Consider the following 22,911-nt stretch of genomic DNA (forward strand, 5'->3'; position numbering starts at 1 on the left):
TAGATCGTCGATCTTCAGATGACGAGAGTCAACGCAGAGCCCCGGTCCCTGGTGGGGAGCCCGGTTTACCGGCTCCTGGCCCGTGGCTAAGGCCCCGCCCTCGGCCACGACCACCGTCGAGAACGCCTCCTGGGCTTTCTCGACCCTTCCCGTGGGATCTCGCCCCCTGGCACGTGACCTACCCCCTAGCCCAATTCAGAGCGAATCCAAAAAGCTACGATCTGTTGTTTGCTGGCTGAATGCCTCCCTTCAATCGTGGCTACGGTGGCAAAAAGCCACCGAGCTTTTTCTGCCCGTGAGCTGTGATCTTACCGCCCCGTCTGCGTTCATCGGTTATCGCCCCCTTATCGCCGTGCCGCCCTGGCCAAACTCAACAGGACACCTCCACGGTAATATATTGTCCTGAGAGGCGTTACGGTCGTCCTGAAGCCAACTCTACCAGAGCGAGAGAGAGAGAGAGGAGGCAGTGTGCGTAGAGTTGTGGTGGGCCCCCGAAAGTTCACCGTGACAAGTCAGGGGCCCCGATGCTGATGGGAAGATCGCCAGTTGGGGTAGACACGTGGCTGCGCCTCACCACGCGATTCCCGCGCACGTGACCTCTTGACCCGCACGACCGAATTCCGCATTCCTAAGGCTACGCGAGCACCCCGCACCCTTCCCGTGCGCTTACAAGAACAGAACCCACACCCCCCAGTAGCCCCCCCCAGCCTTAACAGCGTGTTAGGGCAAATACTAATAGGAGTCCACTGGAGACAGAGCCGGGTTAAGATTGTGTAAGCCCCCTGGGCTACAGGTACTGTGAGGCCCCCTGATAAAAATGTTCAAAAGGAAAACATTTTTATTTAAAGCTTTCGTGACTGCAGTAATTCATATTCTTAGCTCTTTCGGTAAAGTCACGTTGAAGGGAAACAATACATTTTTTTATTGTTTTATATATTTTTTATTATTTTATTGTTTCCCTTCAACGTGACTTTATATATTTATTATTTTATTGTTTCCCTTCAACGTGACTATATATTATTTTATTGTTTCCCTTCAACGTGACTTTATATATATTTTATTATTTTATTGTTTCCCTTCAACGTGACTTTACCGAAAGAGCTAAGAATAAGGAAAACAAAGTTAAAGAAAAATAAAATGTATATTTTTTGTTACAAGGCTAACGACGAATAAAATTCAGCATGCGCAACTGAAATCACTTTTCACTTCGCCTCTGGAGGCGCTTCAGCTGGACGAGGCCCCTGGGCTGCAGCCCCTGAAGCCCCCCGCCCCCACGCCCGAATCCGGCCCCGATGTTGGATGTTGGTGGATGAGTGAGCGAGTGAGGGAGAGTGTGAGAGAGAGAGGGGAGTGTGAGTGAGGACGAGTGAGTGATGTACGCGCATCGGTTCATCCGGCGGTTGTTTATTTTAGCGTTTCGGCGGTAAATGTGCGATCGGGGCGACAAGCTCGTACGCGCGGAACGTTGCAAATCACGCGGCTGTGGAAACTTTAGCTGACGTGGAAATAAGTCGATAATCCTTCGACGCGCCCGCGCGCACAAAACCAGAGCGCCGCGCAAATTCGAGAATGGTGTTGAAACCGCGTCAACGATTGGGGAAAAACAATAAATCTCGAGGCTCACTCAAACAACAAATATTAAGGAACGCGACCCTAAATAACAAACCGCGGGGCGGCGTGGCGCGCTCGCGAGTCCCGACGTACCGCGGCAACGGTGCCGAAGCAGACGAGCAAAAAAATTCTAGATTTGAAGATTTAGTGACCGCGAGGATCCACACACTCTTTGGTTCTATTCGGTAAAGTCACGCAGGTAAAAACAATAAAAAATCACGACGTTTCGGCCACAACACAAGCGGCCTTCATCAGGTGACTTATTGTCCCGTTGTCTGTTAAAAGCTCTAACAGGTGAAAACCCTCCCCGTAGAGGCTATCAATTCTAGATTTGAAGCTTTCGTGACTGCGAGGATCCACGCTCTTTGGTTCTATTCGGTAAAGTCACGCGGGTAAAAAAATAAAACAAAAATCACGACGTTTCGGCCACAGCACAAGCGGGCGTCAAAGGTCTCGCCACGGAGCCCACGCCACTGGGTGACGGGCCAAGTAGCTCGGGGAACGAGCGGCGAGGGTCGTCGAGCGTTCCGGCAAACTCGTAGCCACCTACCCGGCGGGTAACGGGGGCGGTTCCGTGTACACAACGCGTGTGCACATGGCATCGTGACGTGTACACAACGTGTGCACGTGGCATCATGACGTGTACACAACGTGTGCACGTGGCATCATGACGTGTACACGTGGCGTCGTGACGCGTACACGTGGCGTCGTGATGTGTACACGTGGCGTCGTGACGTGTGCACGTGGCGTCGTGACGTGTGCACGTGGCGTCGTGACGCGTACACAACGCTCACCACGGGAGCTGTGCACTTTGAAATGATCGTCTGACGTTGAAAACTAATTCACTTACAACTGATTTAAAGCTTTCGTGACTGCAGTAATTCATATTCTTAGCTCTTTCGGTAAAGTCACGTTGAAAGGAAACAATAAAATATTATTGTTTTATATATTTTATTATTTTATTGTTTTCCTTCAACGTGACTTTACTGAAAGAGCTAAGAATATAATATTACTTAGAACTGTTTTTGTCCTTCCCCCCCCCGCTCCCACATCTCCGACTAGCGCACGGTTGGCATCGTGCTCACGCGCACCTACGTGTACGCACCTGGCCGAGTCGGTGGGACGCCCTTCACCAAACACACACACTGCTGCATTCCGAGGTGGGTTGACCGCCGCTCCCCCCTCCCTCCCCGCGCTGTCACGCGCCACGCGGGGAGGAGCCGCGTGCCGCGGCGGTCTCCGCCAGCATGGCCTGCAGCAGGCCGATGTAGCGAACGGTCGCGCGCAGTGTCGCCGCCCGCGACGGCCGGAGGCGGTCCGGCGGCAGCAGGCGACGCAGGAGCAGGAACGCGCGGTTCAGGTTTCGCACCTGAGGGGACGGACACGCAGACGGACGGACGCGTCCGTGCCCGGGATGGACGCCGCTTGGCCCTTGAGCGACGGTGCTCGAGGGCCAAGCGGCGTCGAAGGCGATTGACGATCCGGTGAATCGCCGATTCGCTTCTGGTCGCTCGCTGGCGGTCAGTCGCCCTCCCTACCGCTCTTCTCTCGCCACCAGCACGGGATTTTTGTTCCCGTGAATTTAACTCGTTCCGCCACCCGTGGGCGAGGACTCGGTTCGACCAGACTTCAACCGTCTCGCGTCACCCCGTGCCGCGTTCCAACAACCGCACGGCAGGCCACGATAACGCGAAGTCATAGGAATAGGTTTTACCCTTTTAACTGGCACAAAAACTGACACCTTTATTCAAGGCATCATGTTTGCAATAACCACAACACAAGGAGTCAAAATGCAAACAAAAGAGACAACTCTGATAATAATATGCACTGTCCTTGAATTTGATTGGTCCACACCCGAGACGGCTTTTCTTAGAGCCTAGTCTCCACTGGTGTTGGACCAGATGACACACAGGACACAGACACAGAGAGACACACGCTGTACACACACAGACACAGCTATTTCAATTAGCCATTTCAATGCTAAATTATATGCGAATTCCTTTGTCAAGGCGCTTTGTGTTTTTCTTCTCACACAGCTTAAAGGTCGTGATCTAAGCGTGGCTTCTCTCACTCCAGCGCTGTCCTCCAGACAGTCTCGTCCCTTCACCTGATGAAGGCCGCTTGTGTTGTGGCCGAAACGTCGTGATTTTTTGTTATTTTATTTTCACCTACGTGATTTTACCCAATAGAACCAAAGAGTATATTTTATACTTTTTGCTTTGTTTACAGTCTGGAAGCTACCCACATGGCAAATTTAAAGTTGTTGCATGTCGGGAAGTATGCTAAACATTTCGAACAGACACACATAATCACAAATTTCCCTTTTATATATACAGACGAAGGGGTGGGTGACAGCACCACGCCCGGCCGCCTTTGTGTCCCCAGTGGCGATGTTCACACACCACAGCAATTACTCGTTTTAGGCTGAGTCGATCTAGGGGAGGCCCAGAAGCGGTTGAAATAATCGTCACCGGTGGTGGCAGTGAGCGGGAATTGAACTCGGGTTGCCGGGTTCGTAGCGCAGTGCGCTAACCACTACACTAATTCGTTACGCTTCCACATGCGTGGATCACGTGACAGCTCACTTGCCGTGCAAAAAAATGCATTATTGAGCTCCCCCCCCCCTCCTCCCCCCAGAAAAAACACAAAAGTGTATTTTAATAATTTTTGCGTGGTGTACAGTCTGGAAAGTACCCACATGGCAAATTTCAAGTTTGTTGCATGTCGGGAAGTACGCTAAACATTTTGAACAGACACACATAATCACAACTTTGCCTTTTACATATGTATGGAGATAATTTCGGCCAGGGCTGCCCTGTGTCAGCGACTCTGAAAAATCTGCTGACACCCGGCACACCACGTCCAGTGTGTACCTTTCGCTATCGCCGTGGCTACCGGGGCTGTGCTGCCCACTCCACTCCGCACCAGCGACCCGGAAAATATTCAGTGACAGATTAAGCCCTGATTATTATTCACACAATTACACATCCAGTGGAATTTGAACACGTGATTTCGTGCTTACGGGACAAGGTGTTTACTCGGTGGGCCATAGCTGCAGCTCCCCAATGCTGCATAAACCCATGGTTCTTGTTATAATTCCAGTTACAGTAATGCTAATTTATCAGGCACTGGCTGTATTTCCACTGAAATACACAAGGAGAATTCTCTGTTATTACGAATCTTATATCTGACATGTTTAAGTGGTGCTTTTCTGTTCGGTGAAATGTGTTGCTATTAAATGTGATGCGAGCAAAGAGACGTGTTTATTGATCGCTGATCGATCGATTGACTTCATGGCCGAGCGGTAGCGCGTTGCAGATGTTTGTGGTACGAGTCCCACGACCGCCCCGGTTAACGCTGTGGGTGTATGAACTGTAAATATTGCGCACTGTCTGCTTCACAGTCGGATGCTAAAGATCTCGGAGATGTAATTTAAATAAGTAGTATGCCACGTGTGTCGGCACAACTCTGTAAATGCGACAACTACTGTGGGCTGTCCGTGAAGCGTAGCGCCTCCAGGGTGTAGCCTCGTGTGTACGCTGAGCTTGTTTCGCACCGTACGTAGCCAACCGTGCTCATCGGAGGCGCCTCGCGCTGCACGAATGGAGCGAACGCCAACGTGCACTTGCAAAACCCAAAAACTTTTCGATTGCCCTCGTTTTGTCCGTTGAAGACGATGCAAGTTGCGCCGCAGGACGATGGCCACGAGCACGAGAAGCCGTGCATCAGCGAGTCCCGCGCGGCGAAGCTGGTGGAGCGCCTCTACGGGGTGAGCGTGGCGGGGGTGAGCCCGCTGGCGAGCTACGTCGACCAGAACTACCACGTGCTGGCGCGCGACGGTCGCCAGTTCGTGCTCAAGGTCACCAACACGCGGGACAGCCAGCGGCCGCAGATGCTCGAGGTGCAGATGGCTATGATGAGGTTCCTGCGGGAGATGGGCTTCCCCATGCAGGAGGTGGTGGACAACGTCAGCGGGAAGATCATGTCGCTCGAGAGCATCGGTGAGCTGCGCCTGTGTGGGTCCCGGGAGCAGAGACATTGGAGAAGAGATGTACATAATACTAAATCTTGTTCTATTTGATGTGCTTGTCCATCTCTCTTTGTCTCCCCCTACATGCTAAGGCCTCGGCACAGAGACCCTATCTCTCTGTGCTCCGTACGTTGTGTCTCTCTTTGTGTCTGTGTGTGAACTCCCTCCACTTAGGTGTCTGTATATATATCTGCGGTTCTGTGTTTCCTCTCTCTCTCTTAAATTTAGCTCTTCTATGCCTGATGATTGCTTGCGTTGCAATCGAAACGTCGTATGCTATTATGTAATTTTATTATTTCTTATTTCTACGTAACTTTACCGAAAAAACCAAAGAGTAATTCCTGCAGTCACGAAAGCGACAAATCAAGTTTAATAGATGTACAGTGCAGTACAATTGATTTTGCTGCAACTGAACTCTGGCCCCCACAACATAGCACCACGCAGCAGCCTGTGATGCCTGTTTAATGCACGATTGTCACCCATAGAAGCCCTAATCCAGGCTCAACCTGCTAAGCTTTCAGATCTTATGATAGGGCACATTCCAGGTGATTTAGTCATAGGCTGATAGTAATCATACGAACACAGCATTGGTTTATACTTGCAAAGACAACGATCAATATCCGAGCATGAGGCGGTGGTATTATACTGGGTCGCACTCCACTGACGATAAGTGATGTAAAAGGATCATACTTTTTAGTTTTTGTGAGGTTGGTGGATGTAACGCACTGCTTGTTGGTACTGGCCCAAGGTCCACATTGTGATATTTTGTAAATTCTTCATGTATATAAAAAAACAATGTTTGGTGCGTGGGATGAAACTGGAATGACTGCTCACAGCAAAGCCACACGGACGAGACGATAACATCTGTGGTGAGAGATCAGAAGCACACTTGCTGTTTTCTCATCTACTGACCTGCAGGTTGGTAGATATAATGTTCGTACAGTTCACCGACGCCGCCATTCGCCAACTGCACAGTGTGTTCTACCTCCCCACACCTCCGATGAGCACGGTTGGCTACGTACGTATGGTGCGAAAGAATTTCAACATACTTACGAAACCTAAATCGTAATTTTGGTTTCTGCTTATCTTCCCACGAGACCCTGAGAAGCAAACGTCAAACTCTTTGCATCGAGTTCCGGATTGGCTGACAAGGGGAACACGTCAAACCAAAACCATGTATTACATGAACAAGCATAGACGGGAAAGATATGTCACAAGCGATATATTGTAGAGATATGAGAGAGATTTATTCATGATAAAGGTTTTTGGGTGAGATCGCGTTATTTATAAATGTGTCATAACCCTCCACCACCCGACACAGCCAAACAGTAAAAAAATGTGTCACATTGACAACAGACAAAATAGTTCACTACTTTAGCCCACCGGTGTGATGAAGAGTGAATCCACAACATTTACAATATTTGAATACGACGTTTCGCTGGTAATTACATCCAGCATCATCGGGCAATTCGCCAGAATGGTGAAGCCCTCACTTGCTCCCGGTCTTAAATAGAGCAGCAGGGTGATGTCATCATTTAACTCATTCAGAGAGAGATTTAATCAGAAATATGATATTTATATGGAAGAGATAGGAGAAAGATCTATCCGCAAGAGGAGAGATTTAGAGAAATGCAAACATGTCGATACAGAGCTTATCTCTCCCCCACACCCACTCCGACCTCCTGCATCGCATCACTTCTATTAATATTATTATTGTAATCATCATCGTTACACTTGTTTTCACAGCAGAGCCTCACTGAGTATCGGGAGGGTCTTGTCAAACTTTTCAGTTGGGGGGCGGGCGTGGGGGCGACGGTTGTCGTGTGTAATTTCAAGTGAGTATTGCTGACTGAGACATGTACTTAATTAGTTCTTGTAAGGCGTGGCGGGATAGTTGTCCTGTAGACCAGAATGAATTAATTTTGGTGGTTCGGGCTTGGCCCACAGGCTGTAGTTGGGACAACACTGGGCTGCTAAACATTTGTAAAGCAAAGTGCTTCATAGCTCATCGGATTCCTCCAGTAAAAGTACATATTCTGATTATAATGCCTGGGCTAGCAGCGCTCCTTTAAACCCAGGCTCGGGGTTCATCGCGTGAGCTGACATCACCGCCCAACGCCGTGTTTGGAATGCGAAGATCACGGAAAGCCGCTGACCCTTATATTTACGTGATGGAACGAGCGATAAAAGTCGCCTCCTGATGCAGATGGGCCCCCATTCACCCTGCTCCTAAGTAATTTGCTCAAGCTGAACCCAGGGAATTCAGCTAGACTCGTGTGCTGACGTATCCATTCTGGCCCGAACCTGGGCGAATTGCCCCCGGTTCCGGTCAGCGTGCGCTAAGGCACGAGGGTTGCGTGCCACGTTGCAACTTTGGCGCCTTACGCATGGGTGTGGCGAGGTATTATTCCTCTCAAATGCTTTATTTAGCTATAGCGGTTTAGACAACAAGGCCATATAGGAATGCGAATTTCGGAATGCGTTCGTGTTATTAATTTCTGCGTTAATAGTACCGTGAAAGAAAGTCATGAGAAAAAAATCACTCCAATTTACTATTTTTGGGGGGGGGGGGGGGAACAGAAATACTCGATTCAAGTTGCTTGAGAGATTGGCGTTTTAAAGACTACACGAATTTTATGTGCGTTATATATCAGACTTGGCACGTTCATTATTGTTATTAACCATTTAATGCTGAGCAGCAAATTGTCACTTAATTTCCTAAAAAAAGAATAGTAGCCTTGGCTATCAGTTGAGCAATTCATAAGAGACCCTGTGTAGTATAGCACGTGGGTAATGAACACAGGGCGCAAAGTGGTGAGTTGACACTTTGGCCAGACCTTGGAGGTTCCGATATCAGTTTCCGAACAGCTTTTTATGTTCCAGCAAAAGGAAGTGACGGTGAGATTTCACTAACCGTGGTGACCTCTTGACCTCGGTGGCGACTCCTGCTGTGAATTCTCAGACTGCGGCGAAGGAGAGAAGGAGTTCAACGTGCGGCTGCTCACGTACCTGCCCGGCGTGCCGCTGTCCAGGGTGCTGGCGGATGGCAGCCTGTACTACCAGGTGGGCAAGCTGGCAGCGAGCATCCACCAAGCCCTGCAGCAGGTACGAGCGCACGAGGGCCTCTTGACAGGTGACGTGAGACTGCAGGGATTCATATTCTTGTTGCTTTCGGTAAAGTCACCACGTAGAAGGGAAACAATAAAATAATAAAAAATATAAAACAATAAAATTCTCACGACGTTTCGACTGCAACACAAGCAATCGTCATCAGGTGTGATAACCACAACAAGGAAATTTGAAAAAAAATATATTGCTGTGGTTTTCACACCTGATGATGATTGCTTGTGTTGCAGTCGAAACGTCGTGAAAATTCTATTGTTTTATATTTTTATTATTTTATTGTTTCCCTTCTACGTGACTTTACCAAAAGAAACAAGAATATGAGAATATTCGCCAAAGTAAAAAGCCAAAAAAGAAATCTCGCAAATTACTTCATTGGGAAATGCGGAGCGATAGTTTCCCCAACTCCTTACTGCGACAATCTTAAAAAAAAAAACTCTTGAGTCTCGGCGAGCCTTTTCTCTCGGTAAGCAAGTGTAATGTGACGTAACGAGCCCACTCGCTCGGAACGTACGCAGCTGTTCATAATTAGCAACGTGAGAGTCCTTCCAAGTGATCGAATGGCTGGTTTTCAAGCGGCGTATTTTTGGTTTAACATGTAGGCTTTCGCGACCAATATTATTCATAATAAAGGTTTTTGGGTTAGATCGCGTTTATTTATAAATGTGTCGTAACCCTCCACCACCCGACACGGCCAATCAGCAAAAAAAGTGTCACGTTGACAAAAAGACAAATAATTCACTACTTTAGCCCACTGGTGTGTTGAAGAGTGAATCCACATTTACAGTTTGAGTACGACGTTTCACTGGTAATTACATCCAGCATCATCGGGCAGTTCGCCAGAATGGTAAAGCCCTCGCTTGCTCCCGGTTTTATATAGAGCAGCAGGGTGACATCATCACTTAACTCATATCAGGTTCAGTGATTAGAGGCGGAGGGGGGGGGTATTGTAATTATATAATCGATTAGTAATCAGTCATTGGTTATGATTAGTAATGAGTTGTAGATTATTAATTCTTTAAATCAAAATGTAATGTGTATTATTTAATAATATGCTTCCAGGCTGCACTAAGCCTGTAGCTGCCAGAGCGATTAAAGTTATTCTTGTTCCTCTCAATTTCAATGGATTCTCTAATTAGTCTTTGCCAGTAATAATTAGTTTTACACACCACTGCAACATTGTCAAAATCAATTGAGTGTCCTTGTTGACAAGCATGTTCTGCCACTGCCGACAGTTGTGTTTGAGATAATTTAATATTTCTCTGATGTTCTTTTAGTCTTACGCTGATGTTACGTCCCGTCTGTCCAATGTAGCAGCTGCCACATAAACAATTAATCCGATATACACCTTCTGTTGATAATTTAGGTAATGCGTCTTTAGTCCCAGATACTAGTTTTTTTATTTTGTGTACTGTACCAAATCTTACTGTAATGTTTTGCTTTTGCAAAACACGGGCTAATTTGTCAGTTACTCCTGAGATATATGGAATTTTTATTGTTTTAACAATCTGGTCGCTTTCAGCAGTATTGCTTTGCGATCGTGATTTGGCATTCAGTGCTCTGTTAATTTGAGCATTATTGTAGCCATTCTGTCGTAGTGCGTCTTTAACATGTTTAATCTCTCTCACTAGACTCTCACCATCTGACACTGTTTTAGCCCGATGTATAAAATAACACAGCGTTTACATAAATCAAATGCACACTGATGCCTATCTGAATGCAGAATCACATCATCATCCAGCTCAGATAAGATGCTTATACATCGGGCTAAAACAGTGTCAGATGGTGAGAGTCTAGTGAGAGAGATTAAACACGTTAAAGACGCACTAAGACAGAATGGCTACAATAATGCTCAAATTAACAGAGCACTAAATGCTAAATCACGATCGCAAAGCAATACTGCTGAAAGCGACCAGATTGTTAAAACAATAAAAATTCCATATATCTCAGGAGTAACTGACAAATTAGCCCGTGTTTTGCAAAAGCAAAACATTACAGTAAGATTTGGTACAGTACACAAAATTCAAAAACTAGTATCTTGCACTAAAGACGCATTACCTAACTATCAACAGAAGGTGTATATCGGATTAATTGTTTATGTGGCAGCTGCTACATTGGGCAGACGGGACGTAACATCAGCGTAAGACTAAAAGAATATCAGAGAAATATTAAATTATCTCAAACAACTGTCGGCAGTGGCAGAACATGCTTGTCAACAAGGACACTCAATTGATTTTGACAATGTTGCAGTGGTGTGTAAAACTAATTATTACTGGCAAAGACTAATTAGAGAATCCATTGAAATTGAGAGGAACAAGAATAACTTTAATCGCTCTGACAGCTACAGGCTTAGTGCGGCCTGGAAGCGTATTATTAAATAATACACATTACATTTTGATTTAAAGAATTACTAATCTACAACTCATTACTAATCATAACCAATGACTGATTACTAATCGATTATATAATTACAATACCCCCTCCCCTCCGCCTCTAATCACTGCACCTGATATGAGTTAAGTTATGACGTCACCCTGCTGCTCTATATAAAACCGGGAGCAAGCGAGGGCTTTACCATTCTGGCGAATTGCCCGATGATGCTGGATGTATTTACCAGCGAAACGTCGTACTCAAACTGTAAATGTGGATTCACTCTTCAACACACCGGTGGGCTAAAGTAGTGAATTATTTGTCTTTTTGTCAACGTGACACTTTTTTTTGCTGATTGGCCGTGTCGGGTGGTGGAGGGTTACGACACATTTATAAATAAACGCGATCTAACCCAAAAACCTTAATTATGAACAACGTATTTTTGTTGTTTCCCCCCCCAAATTTTATTCCAAGCGTCGGGCTGGAGCGGTGGCGCAGTTGTGCGCACACTGCGCTACGAACCCGGCCACCTGAGTTTTATTTCCGGCCACGGCTAACATTCGTGGCAAGTGATATCTGAACCAGTCCTGCCCCCCCCCCCACCCCCCCTTGTCCTCTATCCTTCACCAACCTACACTGACCAGTTTGGCGAAGTATGGTCAAACACCCTACATGACCAACGCTGAATACGGCAGTGCCTTGATAAGGGCTGTATGAGTTGTGCTAATTGGTGCCATGTCATGAGATGGAAAAAAACATCTCATTCTGTGCATCACCTCTGGTTAGAGAATGGCCCACAGAAGGTGATCTCACAAAACTACTTCTCAGATCCATTCAAGTGTCCTGTTATTCACAAATACCAATCAAACATTTGCCAGCCGCACGCAGGACTTGGGCAGCCCCACCCTCAGCTGCATAATAAGTCTATATTTTTAGCTTTCGTGACTGCAAGGATTCATACTCTTTAGTTTTTTCGGTAAAGTCACGTAGGTAAAACTATAAAATGATAGAATGAAAAAAAATGTAGTTGTTTTTTCATTTATTCTTTTATTTTATAGTTTTACCTACGTGACTTTACCGAAAAAAACCGAAGAGAAAATAATAAGTCAAGGAGAACATCTTTTCTGAAACGAAGACTATCCTTTGCTAGCTTGACGTTTTGCTGCCTTTAACTTACATGTGTACTCAACTGGCCAATGCGATGTTAATCTCGTATTGCATTTTTTGTCATCTTACCACCTTCGTTTTTAAACATCTGCATAGTTTGAGCACCCGTTCCTGCACTCCCTGCAACGAGACGATTTCATCTGGAACCTGTCAAACACCCACCTGCTCGAGCCCTACCTCTTCACTCTGGACGGCGACCCCAACCAGGGTCTGGTCAGGGAGGTCATCGCCAAGTTCCGCGAGGAGATCCAACCCAACCTGCACAAGTTTACCAGATGTACGCTCGCCTCGCAGCTTCACCCGGGACGTAGCTCCATGCCTCAGGGGGCGAGGGGCGCTTCAGGCCACCGACGAGGCCTTGAAGCCACGACGGGTGCCGCGTACGTGTGTACGTTGAACTTCTTTTGCACCGTACGTAGCCAACCGTGCTAATCGGAGGTGCGGGGAAAGGACAACAAACTAAACACAAAAAATAAGTTCAAAAATAAATTAGTGTTCAATCTAGGTTTAAAAGTACATAGCTCCAGTGCCTTCCTAATATCGGAAAGAAGAGCTTTTCAGACGGCCGCAGAAGTGCATCTGAAAGCGCGCGATGCGGTGACCGTCTTTGTTTGTTCGATGGTTAGCCAAAAGCCGCTGCGAGGATCACCCGAATTCGCGTGATGGTTTATGCTACTTGACGAGATCAGCAAGGTATTGTGATTCATTTGTGGCAAGCATTTTCTTTGCAATGTGCTTCACGTGATTACTTTTACCCAGCATACACAGATGCATTACAAGGCATGCATGTAATGGGGGACACTCGCACAGACACTGATCACAGGTGAAATCAAATGACAGGGTTATTACATTCAGACGCTACTGTATATAAATCATAATTGTAATTTCTACCAAATCATTTTTCAATGGATGCTAAATTGTGTTCAACAGTTTTTGTTACACATATACTCATAATAATAATGTACAGCCCTTTGTCAATGCACTATCTGGACGAAGGCATTCCCAGGCTGTGTAGGGTCATGGGGGTTGTTTTGCCACCTTCACCATGCTGGTCGGTGAGGAGGTAGGTAGGATCCCAGGACTGGTTCAGATATCAGTGATGTTCTCCATGGCCGGGAATCAAGGGCTCGTGATGTGGTGTGCAAACCACTACACACCGCTCCCTATCTCGCCCCCGTGCAGGGTTGTACGACGCTGGTGGGTTATTGTAATACTGTGCCTTTGAAGGCAGGAGAAGTCGGTGATTCACTGAGACTCTGCGGGGGCCGTTCTTAGACCCGCACACGCGGCATGCGCAACACCAATCGTGCGGCCGGAATAAAAACGGCACGGGCACGAACGATGACGACGGCGACGAGGGGAGGACGGTCAACAATAAAAGACAACGGACGAAATCAAATTCGACGTTTCCCCCTCGCCGCAGGCATAATCCACGGTGACTTCAATGACGACAACATCCTGGTGCAGGAGGTGGCCGCGGGAAGCGAGCAGCAGCAGCAGCAGGGGCCCAAGTCGGCGGAGGGAGCGCCGCGGCACCGCGTCTCCGGCATTGTGGACCTCAACTCGATGATGTTCGGCTACCACGTGTACGACCTGGCCATGGCCATCATGTACATGATGGTGGAGAGCGGAGAGGCGATGGAGGCCGGGGGTCACGTCCTGGCCGGCTACGAGAGCGTGCAGGCCCTCACCGAGGACGAGAGGAGGGCCGTTTACTTCCTGGTGGCGTGCAGGTGAGAGCGGAGGTGGGGAGGGGGGCCGGGGCAGGTCGGGTCGGGTCTGCCCGGATCGCCGTTTGCCGCATCGGGAAACGTTGGCTTCAAAAACCTGTGGCGGTTGCGTAACGAGAATTAATCTAGGTCTGGCGAGAATCCGATAAACTCGATGATTGTGCGGCAAAAAAAGTCCTTTATTATTTATTTAAAGCTCTTCATCAGACCAATGATGAAGGTCTTGCCAATGCCATGTCGATCGTCGCGGTGGTTGACCATACTTCACCATGCTGGTTAATGTGTATTGGTGAACGGGGGGGATCAGTAACAGTTAAGACATAATAATGCTGATTACCATGATGTTGCTAACAGCACTTCTACGGATGCTGCTGATGACGGTGATGATGATTATAGAAAAGACACTCATAGCGATGTTGTTTACGATCATGTTGCTGATCACGCTGCTGCTACTGCTGCTGGAGACGAGGAAGATGAAGACGGCGACTTTCCTTCTGCTGGCACTTCTGCTGCTGACCACGAGACTTGATCCAACTATGGCTGCAATTCCTGAACGCTAAAATCCCAGCCGATCAACAAGTCGGCAGCAAAAACCCTCTTGAATAACAAACGATATTAACCGTCACGACAGCAACGGCGACAACAACAACATGGTCTACTTTTCCCCGCAGGTTCTGCCAGTCGCTGGTCATGGCCCGCTACACGATCCTGCGATACCCGCAGAACGCCGACTACCTGCTGATAACGGCGCGCACCGGCTGGGTGAAGCTACGCGAGCTCTGGACCAGGGGCCTGGAGGACATGCAGAGGCTGTGGTCCGATGTTGCGGCACGGTACAGAAACTAGAACCGCGGTGGAGATCGAGACGGACGGCGAGGAGAGAGAAGGGGGAGTTTGGGGTGGGGGGGGGCCCACCGTGAGACACGTCCTCCCACTCGCCCCACCGGTACCTCCCGAGGCTTCGCAAGGAACCGGTTTCAACTTGAACGTGGCGCTGTTGGTTTTGGACACGTGCGATCTTTGAATACGGAATCTGAAAAATGTGAATTGCTCATGCAGGCACTTAATGCATAGGGGAGGTTTTTCGTGGCTTCAGGTTAGGAACGTATTGTTGCTGCATCCAGCGCTGTTGACAAAACGGCGTTCACATGCGCATCCGTGGGTGATAATAATAATACTGTCAGAATATTTTTTTCCCGTTCATTTACTCAGGAAATCCTGACTGTTTCTGAGATTTTGTATTCATGAAGTTCCAGCGTTCAGATGTTCGACCAATTCCTTTGTAGCTTGTTTGGCTCGTGAGAGGAAACCGGAGTAACTCGGAGATTACCTGTGCATACGAAAGGTGGTGGGGGGGGGGGTAACACTCGACAACTGCATAGATGTTTTATATTTTTATTATTTTATTGTTTCCCTGCTACGTGACTTTACCGAAAGAACCAAGAATATAAAAAGCGTCACCGTACACCGACATCTGTTGGCCAACTTGCAGCGCAAGGCCTAAAACGTCTGCTTTTCCCAGACAGTCTTCAAATTAAGCACTAAACCCAGGCTCTTCCCCGGTTGAGCTTCAAAGATCTGACGAGATTTGGTGCATTCTGGGTTAATTTTGTTATTTTGTGAGTTGCAGTTGCATTCAGATATTTTTTAAATCTAAACTACAGTTGACCTTAGAACCCTCAGACATGGGCGTGGGGAGTCCTGGCCTCGTGAAAGATCAGTCGACTTTCTTCCGTTGCCATGACCTTCCACTCGGCGGACTTTGGGAACGGTAGTGTGGTGGGGGTGGTGGGTGTTTGATGATTTTGCTGTAAAGGTTTCCTCTACAAAAGTGGGACACTCCTGGGTTTTGCCACCAAGTACTAAGTCATGTTTTGCAGAGGGGTCAAATACTTATTTCCCTCATTAAAATGCAAATCAATTTATAACATTTTTGACATGCGTTTTTCTGGATTTTTGTTGTTGTTATTCTGTCTCTCACTGTTCAAATAAACCTACCATGAAAATTATAGACTGATCATTTCTTTGTCAGTGGGCAAACGTACAAAATCAGCAGGGGATCAAATACTTTTTTCCCTCACTGTAAGTCCGATTACAGGGAATGACTATAACATGAATTGGAAGTGATATCTGGACCTTTTCAAACAAACCGCATTGACCAGTGTGGTGCAGTATGGTCAAGCAACCCATATAATATGGGGAAAGGCATCATCCAGCAGTGGATTGATCTGAGGCTGTGAAAATTGGCTAAGCCTCGAACGCAGATGCACCACGTATACACTGCCGCCTCCTGTCTTATGCCATTGCCGACGAGAATGTTGCGTTCTCATACTAAATTAAAACTATTTTTTATTTTACCAGGGCCCACTGAGCTATAAAGCTCTTTTTTTTTCGAAGCGACCTGGCCACAAATGATAGCTCAACGAAGTGGCTTATCGTGTGAAAATTTCTAGCAGCCAAATACTCCAAACGCATGCTTCTGAATTGGGAGGGAAAAACCGGAGGACTCGGAGAAAAAGCCACACGATCAAGGGGAGAACATCCAAATATACAGCAGCAGGCGTCAGTCGAGATCGAACCAACGACCTCCTGTATACCAGGCGAGGTAGTTAACATCTGGCCACTGTGCTTGCAGCCCATCTTACCCGAGTGAATGTGAGCTTGCATTCTGTGCTCTGGAACACCCGAAAGTACACCGCCAGTTTTTCAGGTCGCCCTATCCGATGAGAGCGATCAAACACGAAGTGCGATTCTCAGAGACAGCAATAATATAATCCCATTCCTCTAGAATTACTGTCAGCTGTGCTCCTATGATAGGAAAGGTTATGCCACTCTTCAGAGGTATGGGGTGCTCTCCTTTCCTTCTCACCTCATCTATGCCAACCGTGTCACGATGTATTTATTTCAATTGTGCCTCTCGTTCGCCAGTCTGATTCTTCAGCTTGTGTACGTCTTGTATCGAGTAGGTGGTGTGGCCAACACCACGCCAAAGGGGCCGTCCATAAATGACGTCACGCACCTGGGGGGGGGGTCAGACATTTGTGACGATGCGTGACGAGGGGGGGGGGGTGAGAAATGTGACGTCACATCAAAATGCGCAACTTTAAATGAATATAGACAACACGCTCCACTTAATTAAATAGACTTGTTAATAAATGTTTTCTCCTACAACATCAGAGTGCAGCGGCACAATAAATACGCACTACAATGACAATAGTTTAAAGCGATTTGAAGCATGTTTTATCTTTCGATTTAAAGCTTTCGTGACTGCAATGATTCATCTTCTTTGGTTCTTTCGGTAAAGTCACGTAGAATGAGAATAAAATAATAAATTGATAAAATAAAATAACACAATAATATTCTCACGACGTTTCGGCCACAACACAAGCGGCCTTCATCAGGTGAAGGGACGAGACTGTCTGGTAGGACAGCGCTGGAGTGCTGTCCTACCAGACCAAAGAAGATGTTTTATCTCTTTTTTTTGGGGGGGGGTCAGACATTTGTGACAATGACGAGGGGGGGGGGAGTCAAAAATCGTCCAAAATCGCGTGACGTCATTTATGGACGGCCCCAAAGCCGCTTTTGTCGCCCCAATGCTGACGTTGTATCCACAGCACACCAGGTACTCATTTAAGTCTGAGCCGACATAATTGAGGCCCAGGAAGTCACCGTTGTGACCACATACACACGCACGAACATTCGCCAATGCGTCATCATCGCCACTCCGATCACTTGGCGGCCGACGACAACGACGACGACGATGTCTGGGGCCGCTCTACCCGATGCAAGGATTCTGCCGACGGCTAAAGGCTCCTCCTCCCGTGCGCCTCTGGCGATGCCCCCCGAACAGCGCTGTGCCGAGATGGCTGCGTCAACGGCGGGCGCTGCGCGGCTCCCTGGCGTGTGCACCTGCAGGGACGGCTACTCGGGGCTTCGCTGCCACAAGCGTACGGCCACCATCTGCTGCTGCTGCTGCCGCCTCTCAAATCCCCGCCGTCAACTCTTCGTAGAGACAGATTGGGGGGGGTATCCGATTGGGATTTCCTTGGCATTTTTCCCTCCAGTCCTCTGCATTCTCAAACTGAAATTTGTTGGCCAGTCTTCCACGGTCCATTCGCATCTCCCATTAGTCGCCATTGAAGTGTAAATTGGACCGTATCGCTGCATTGTATTGCAGGCTGATGATTTTGTGGGAAGTGAAAAGTGGGCCACATAAAGGTGTATCTACTGGCTTTACGAAACACCTGTTGTAGCCTATAGTTACCTGTGTACTAGAGGACAGCGAAAGAACGCGTCAACTCCTTGGTAGGTCGGTAAGCTGTACAATGTGGTTATTTATATAAGCATAGTGTCTATCTGTTGATTTGAGAGCTGGAATCGAGACATTCTTCCATATAAGCTGGTATGCTTGATTTGTCACATCGTGTTCCCTGAGATATCACAAATAGTGGCATCAAATGACTGCATCTAACAGAGAAATCCATGTTTAGAAGTCTGTCTCTTTCCTGTTTTATTTCCTCGTAATGATGAATATTTCAAATTTTCAGATTCAGGTTAATGTATCAAGATGCGTTAAAATTGTGGGGAAGATACGTGACCGTTAGTCATTATACCCTGGTCAATGCAGGTTGGTGAGGAAACTCACCCGACGTGGATAACCACACACCACTTGCACTCAGATGACCCCAACCACTCGGGACTCAAGCAGGTACACGGATAGCACCGGGAGGTCTTCATCCAGCTGTGGATTGATCGTGGTCAATGATGACATTCAATGTTTAAGGTGTAGTAGCGGTGCAATTGTTAGCGCAATGCACTATGAACCCAGCAGCGACTCAAGTTTGATTACTGATCACAGATGACATCAGTAGTGAGTGATATCTGAACTAATTCTGGGCACCTACCTGTCCTTCACCAATCCACACTGACCAATGTGGTGAATGATGGTCAAACAACCCCCATGGCAGAAACATCGTGGTGGAGGAATTTATCCAGCAGTGGATCGACAAAGGTCTTCACATTTAAATAAAATGTTTAGTGCCAAGTGATTGGACTACACATTTTAATTCTAGATTTAAAGATTTCGTGACTGCTAGGATCCATACTCTTTGGTTCTATTGGGTAAAGTCAGCGCTGTCCTCTAGACAGTCTCGTCCCTTCACCTGATGAAGGCCGCTTGTGTTGTGGCCGAAACGTCGTGATTTTTTGTTATGTTATTTTCACTTACGTGACTTTACCCAATAGAACCAAAGAGTACTACACATTTTACCCAGCAGAATGGCGGTAATTGTCGCACGCGCAAAACGAAATCGTCTCGCAAGTTCACAGTGTCATATTGTGCGTCTTCATTCTTTGTGCCGTCTGCCTTTTGCTCAGGCCAAGCGCGACATCCCGTGTAGTCACGGTGCTGTCACTGATCACCAATCGATTATATAATTACTGCACCTGAATGAGTTAAATGAAGACGTCACCCTGCTGCTGCTCTATTTAAGACCGGGAGCAAGTGAGGGCTTTACCATTCTGGCGAATTGCCCGATGATGCTGGATGTAATTACCAGCGAAACGTCGTATTCAAACTGTAAATGTTGTGGATTCACTCTTCAACACACCGGTGGGCTGATGTAGTGAAACTCTTTTGTCAACGTGACACTTTTTTTGCTGATTGGCCGTGTCGGGTGGTGGAGGGTTACGACACATTTATAAATAACGCGATCTAACCCAAAAACCTTTATTATGAATAACGACACTAATTACACAATAACTAGCTACGTGACCACCAGGCTAACTACACTAATTACACCGTAACTAGCTACATAACCACCAGGCTAACTACACTAATTAAACCGTAACTAGCTACATAACCACCAGGCTAACTACACTAATTACACTGTAACTAGCTACGTAACCACCAGGCTAACTACACTAATTACACCGTAACTAGCTACGTGACCACCAGGCTAACGACACTAATTACACAGTAACTAGCTACGTAACTACCAGGCTAACTACACTAATTACACCGTAACTAGCTACGTAACCACCAGGCTAACTACACTTATTACACCGTAACTAGCTACGTGACCACCAGGCTAACTACACTAATTACACCGTAACTAGCTACGTGACCACCAGGCTAACTACACTAATTACACCGTAACTAGCTACGTCACCACCAGGCTAACTACACTAATTACACTGTAACTAGCTACGTAACCACCAGGCTAACTACACTAATTACACCGTAACTAGCTACGTAACCACCAGGCTAACTACACTAATTACACCGTAACTAGCTACGTGACCACCAGGCTAACTACACTAATTACACCGTAACTAGCTACGTGACCACCAGGCTAACTACACTAATTACACCGTAACTACACTGGGAGTAGCTACAACGGACAGGACCCCAGCTTGGGTCCAGGTCCACGTGTTGGTGACTCTTCACGGACGTCGAATGTAGATCTTCAGGATGACAACAGCAACTCTGGGGACCCAGCTTATATCCTCCGTGGTCGTGGCTGGCCTCACCCTTGGCCACGACCACCTTCTAGAATCCCCAAGCAGGATCTCGCCCCGAGACGTGACCACCCCTAGCCCCCCACTTGGGGACCCTGTGTAGACTTTACCAGTCACGTGTTCTCCGGGGTCAACCAGAGTGCCATGGCCTATAGTAACCCGATTCCATGGCTGACACTCTCACACCCCATCCTGTAGGAGTCGGCAATGCACACCTGAGCGTGGTGTCACTCAGCGCTATGACTCAGCGCTCACAGAGCCCCTCTAGGGCCAGCACGACACCCGCATACAAGTGGTGTCCGCGATGTGAGCACATCGCACTCCGTGCCTCTCTAGGGCCGGCATTACACAGTGACATCCACGATGTCACTATATACGTGGTGTCCACGATGTGAGTACATCGCACACCATGCACCTCTAGCGCCGGCATTAAACAGCGACGTCTGCGATGTCAGTACATCTGCATTCCTCTTTCCATCCCAGAGTAACTCTCAGCATGCACCGCTCCACGCTTTTTTCCTAAATACTTTTCAGCTTTTGTTCCATGTTCTTGTTTGATAATTCTTATTTATCACCGGTGCTATGGTATAAGCCATTGTCCTTGTGTATTCTGTGCAACGGCATGGACCATAAATAGCTCGGCACACACCCGGCTTGTTGATGTCCAATTGAACAATGCAATGCGGTGGCACTTGAACCTTAAAGCAGGATCCAAAATCCTGGCTTCTCGAGTTGCCACGCATCACTTCCCCATCCATTTGCCTCAATACTGCAACTGTCCAGGAAGCACAGCAAATCGTGGAAAAACGAACGTCTCCCCATCCATTCGGATCTCAATACAGTCCCTCGCCAGCACTCGAGTCGCGCAAGCCTTTTTGGACCCACGCGCTTAAACTTCAACAATGTAACTTCAAACGTGATATTCTTGGGTCTTTCGGTAAAGTCACGTAGATAGGTTCAAAGAAAATAACAAAAAATAACAAAAAAAACTGCAACGTTTCGATCACAACACAAGCAATCGTCATCAGGAGAGCAATCTTATTATCTCTGAGATCAGGGCTAGGCCAGCCCTGAACAAGATCCGTCGACTCGATCAAGTCGCTCACATTTCTGAAGAGATGCCGCGACACTAAGGTAATACCGATCGCCTTCACACTGACATCTGCTGTTGTCACTTCTCCCAATGGTAAACGGATCTTGTTCAGGGCTGGCCTAGCCCTGATCTCAGGGATAATAAGATTGCTCTCCTGATGACGATTGCTTGTGCTGTGATCGAAACGTCGTAGGTTTTTTTGTTATTTTATTTAAACCTATCTACGTGACTTTACCGAAAGACCCAATAATGTGAATTCCTGCAGTCACGAAAGCTTTAAGGCAACATTCAAACGTGATTCTTGGAAATCCGAATGAAGTCCACAAGACACAAACACCTCATGAAAGACCCGATGTAAAAGGTACCTGGCTTCAATCTTCCGTAAAGCTTACGGGCTACCCTAAACAACATCCGGTCGATGCACAAAAAAGGAAAATAGAAAAAACTCTCCAGTGTGCGACTGGGCTCACCCAGAACCATGGAACATATAACAATTCAATGCCCGATTCACAAACATAATGGAGGCATTACAGTGATACAATCTGCTACAGCTGACGCAGTCATCCGGCTCTACCACCTCAAAGAAACATTATTGTAGTTGCTACACGTCTGCACATACGAATAAGATGTTTGTGAAACTTGAATCGATGTGGTCATGCTATATAAAGCTGCTGCACTGGCTGAAATTGTCAGTTTGTATTTATGCATGTTGTTGTTGCAACGCGTTTTCTCAGTGGTCCGTGAACAGTACACGTCGTGTTGAGTGACCAGAACGACACGTACTGCCCCTTCGAGCTTAGTTGTTCCCCTAACTGATAAATGGAGGCTAATGAAAACACTGTTCGTACAGACGTGTCTAATGCCATACAAGACATTGATGTATGGCACCAGTTACCGCAAATGCGAGCTGTTACCTGAGCAAAATGTAACCAAGCAAAAAGTACATTTAAAATGAATAAATCCAACACTCAGTTCAGCAGAAAATACTGAACGTATGATCACCAAAAATAGAATGCGACTTCTAGATTTGAAGCTTTCGTGACTGCAAGGATGAAATTGTCAGTTTGTATTTATGAATGTTGTTGTTGCAACGCAACAACAACATGCATAGTGGTATTCCAAACTCCCAGGGTGGTGTATTATCATCTTGTGCTAATTCCAAACTTTGTCAGTGGTGCGTTTCATGCTAATTTCCTTTGTCAGAGCGTTTGCTGTTTGCCCCCTCACAGCTTAAAGGGAGGCGACCAGCGCTTGGCTTTCTTCACTCC

At 47.1% G+C, this 22,911-nt stretch overlaps 1 protein-coding gene across 1 annotated transcript in view; it reads left to right on the top strand.

Annotated features, from left to right (window-relative positions):
* LOC142919874 (hydroxylysine kinase-like) overlaps positions 1 to 16,388 on the top strand; it is a 17,331-nt gene extending 943 nt beyond the window's left edge. The window contains exons 2-7 of the mRNA XM_076062545.1: positions 2,674 to 2,771; positions 5,285 to 5,612; positions 8,604 to 8,746; positions 12,398 to 12,578; positions 13,725 to 14,034; positions 14,703 to 16,388. Of these exons, the coding sequence (XP_075918660.1) occupies positions 2,674 to 2,771; positions 5,285 to 5,612; positions 8,604 to 8,746; positions 12,398 to 12,578; positions 13,725 to 14,034; positions 14,703 to 14,877 (1,235 nt within the window). The 3' untranslated portion in view covers positions 14,878 to 16,388. The remainder of the gene's footprint in view (positions 1 to 2,673; positions 2,772 to 5,284; positions 5,613 to 8,603; positions 8,747 to 12,397; positions 12,579 to 13,724; positions 14,035 to 14,702) is intronic.
* The last annotated feature ends 6,523 nt before the right edge of the window (positions 16,389 to 22,911 follow it).

The sequence above is a fragment of the Petromyzon marinus genome, unplaced genomic scaffold, assembly GCF_048934315.1.
Source record: "Petromyzon marinus isolate PM22_M1 ecotype Great Lakes invasive population unplaced genomic scaffold, UKy_Petmar_22M1.pri1.0 PM_G_Scaffold_65, whole genome shotgun sequence".
In the NCBI taxonomy this organism is placed as follows: Eukaryota; Metazoa; Chordata; class Hyperoartia; order Petromyzontiformes; family Petromyzontidae; genus Petromyzon; species Petromyzon marinus.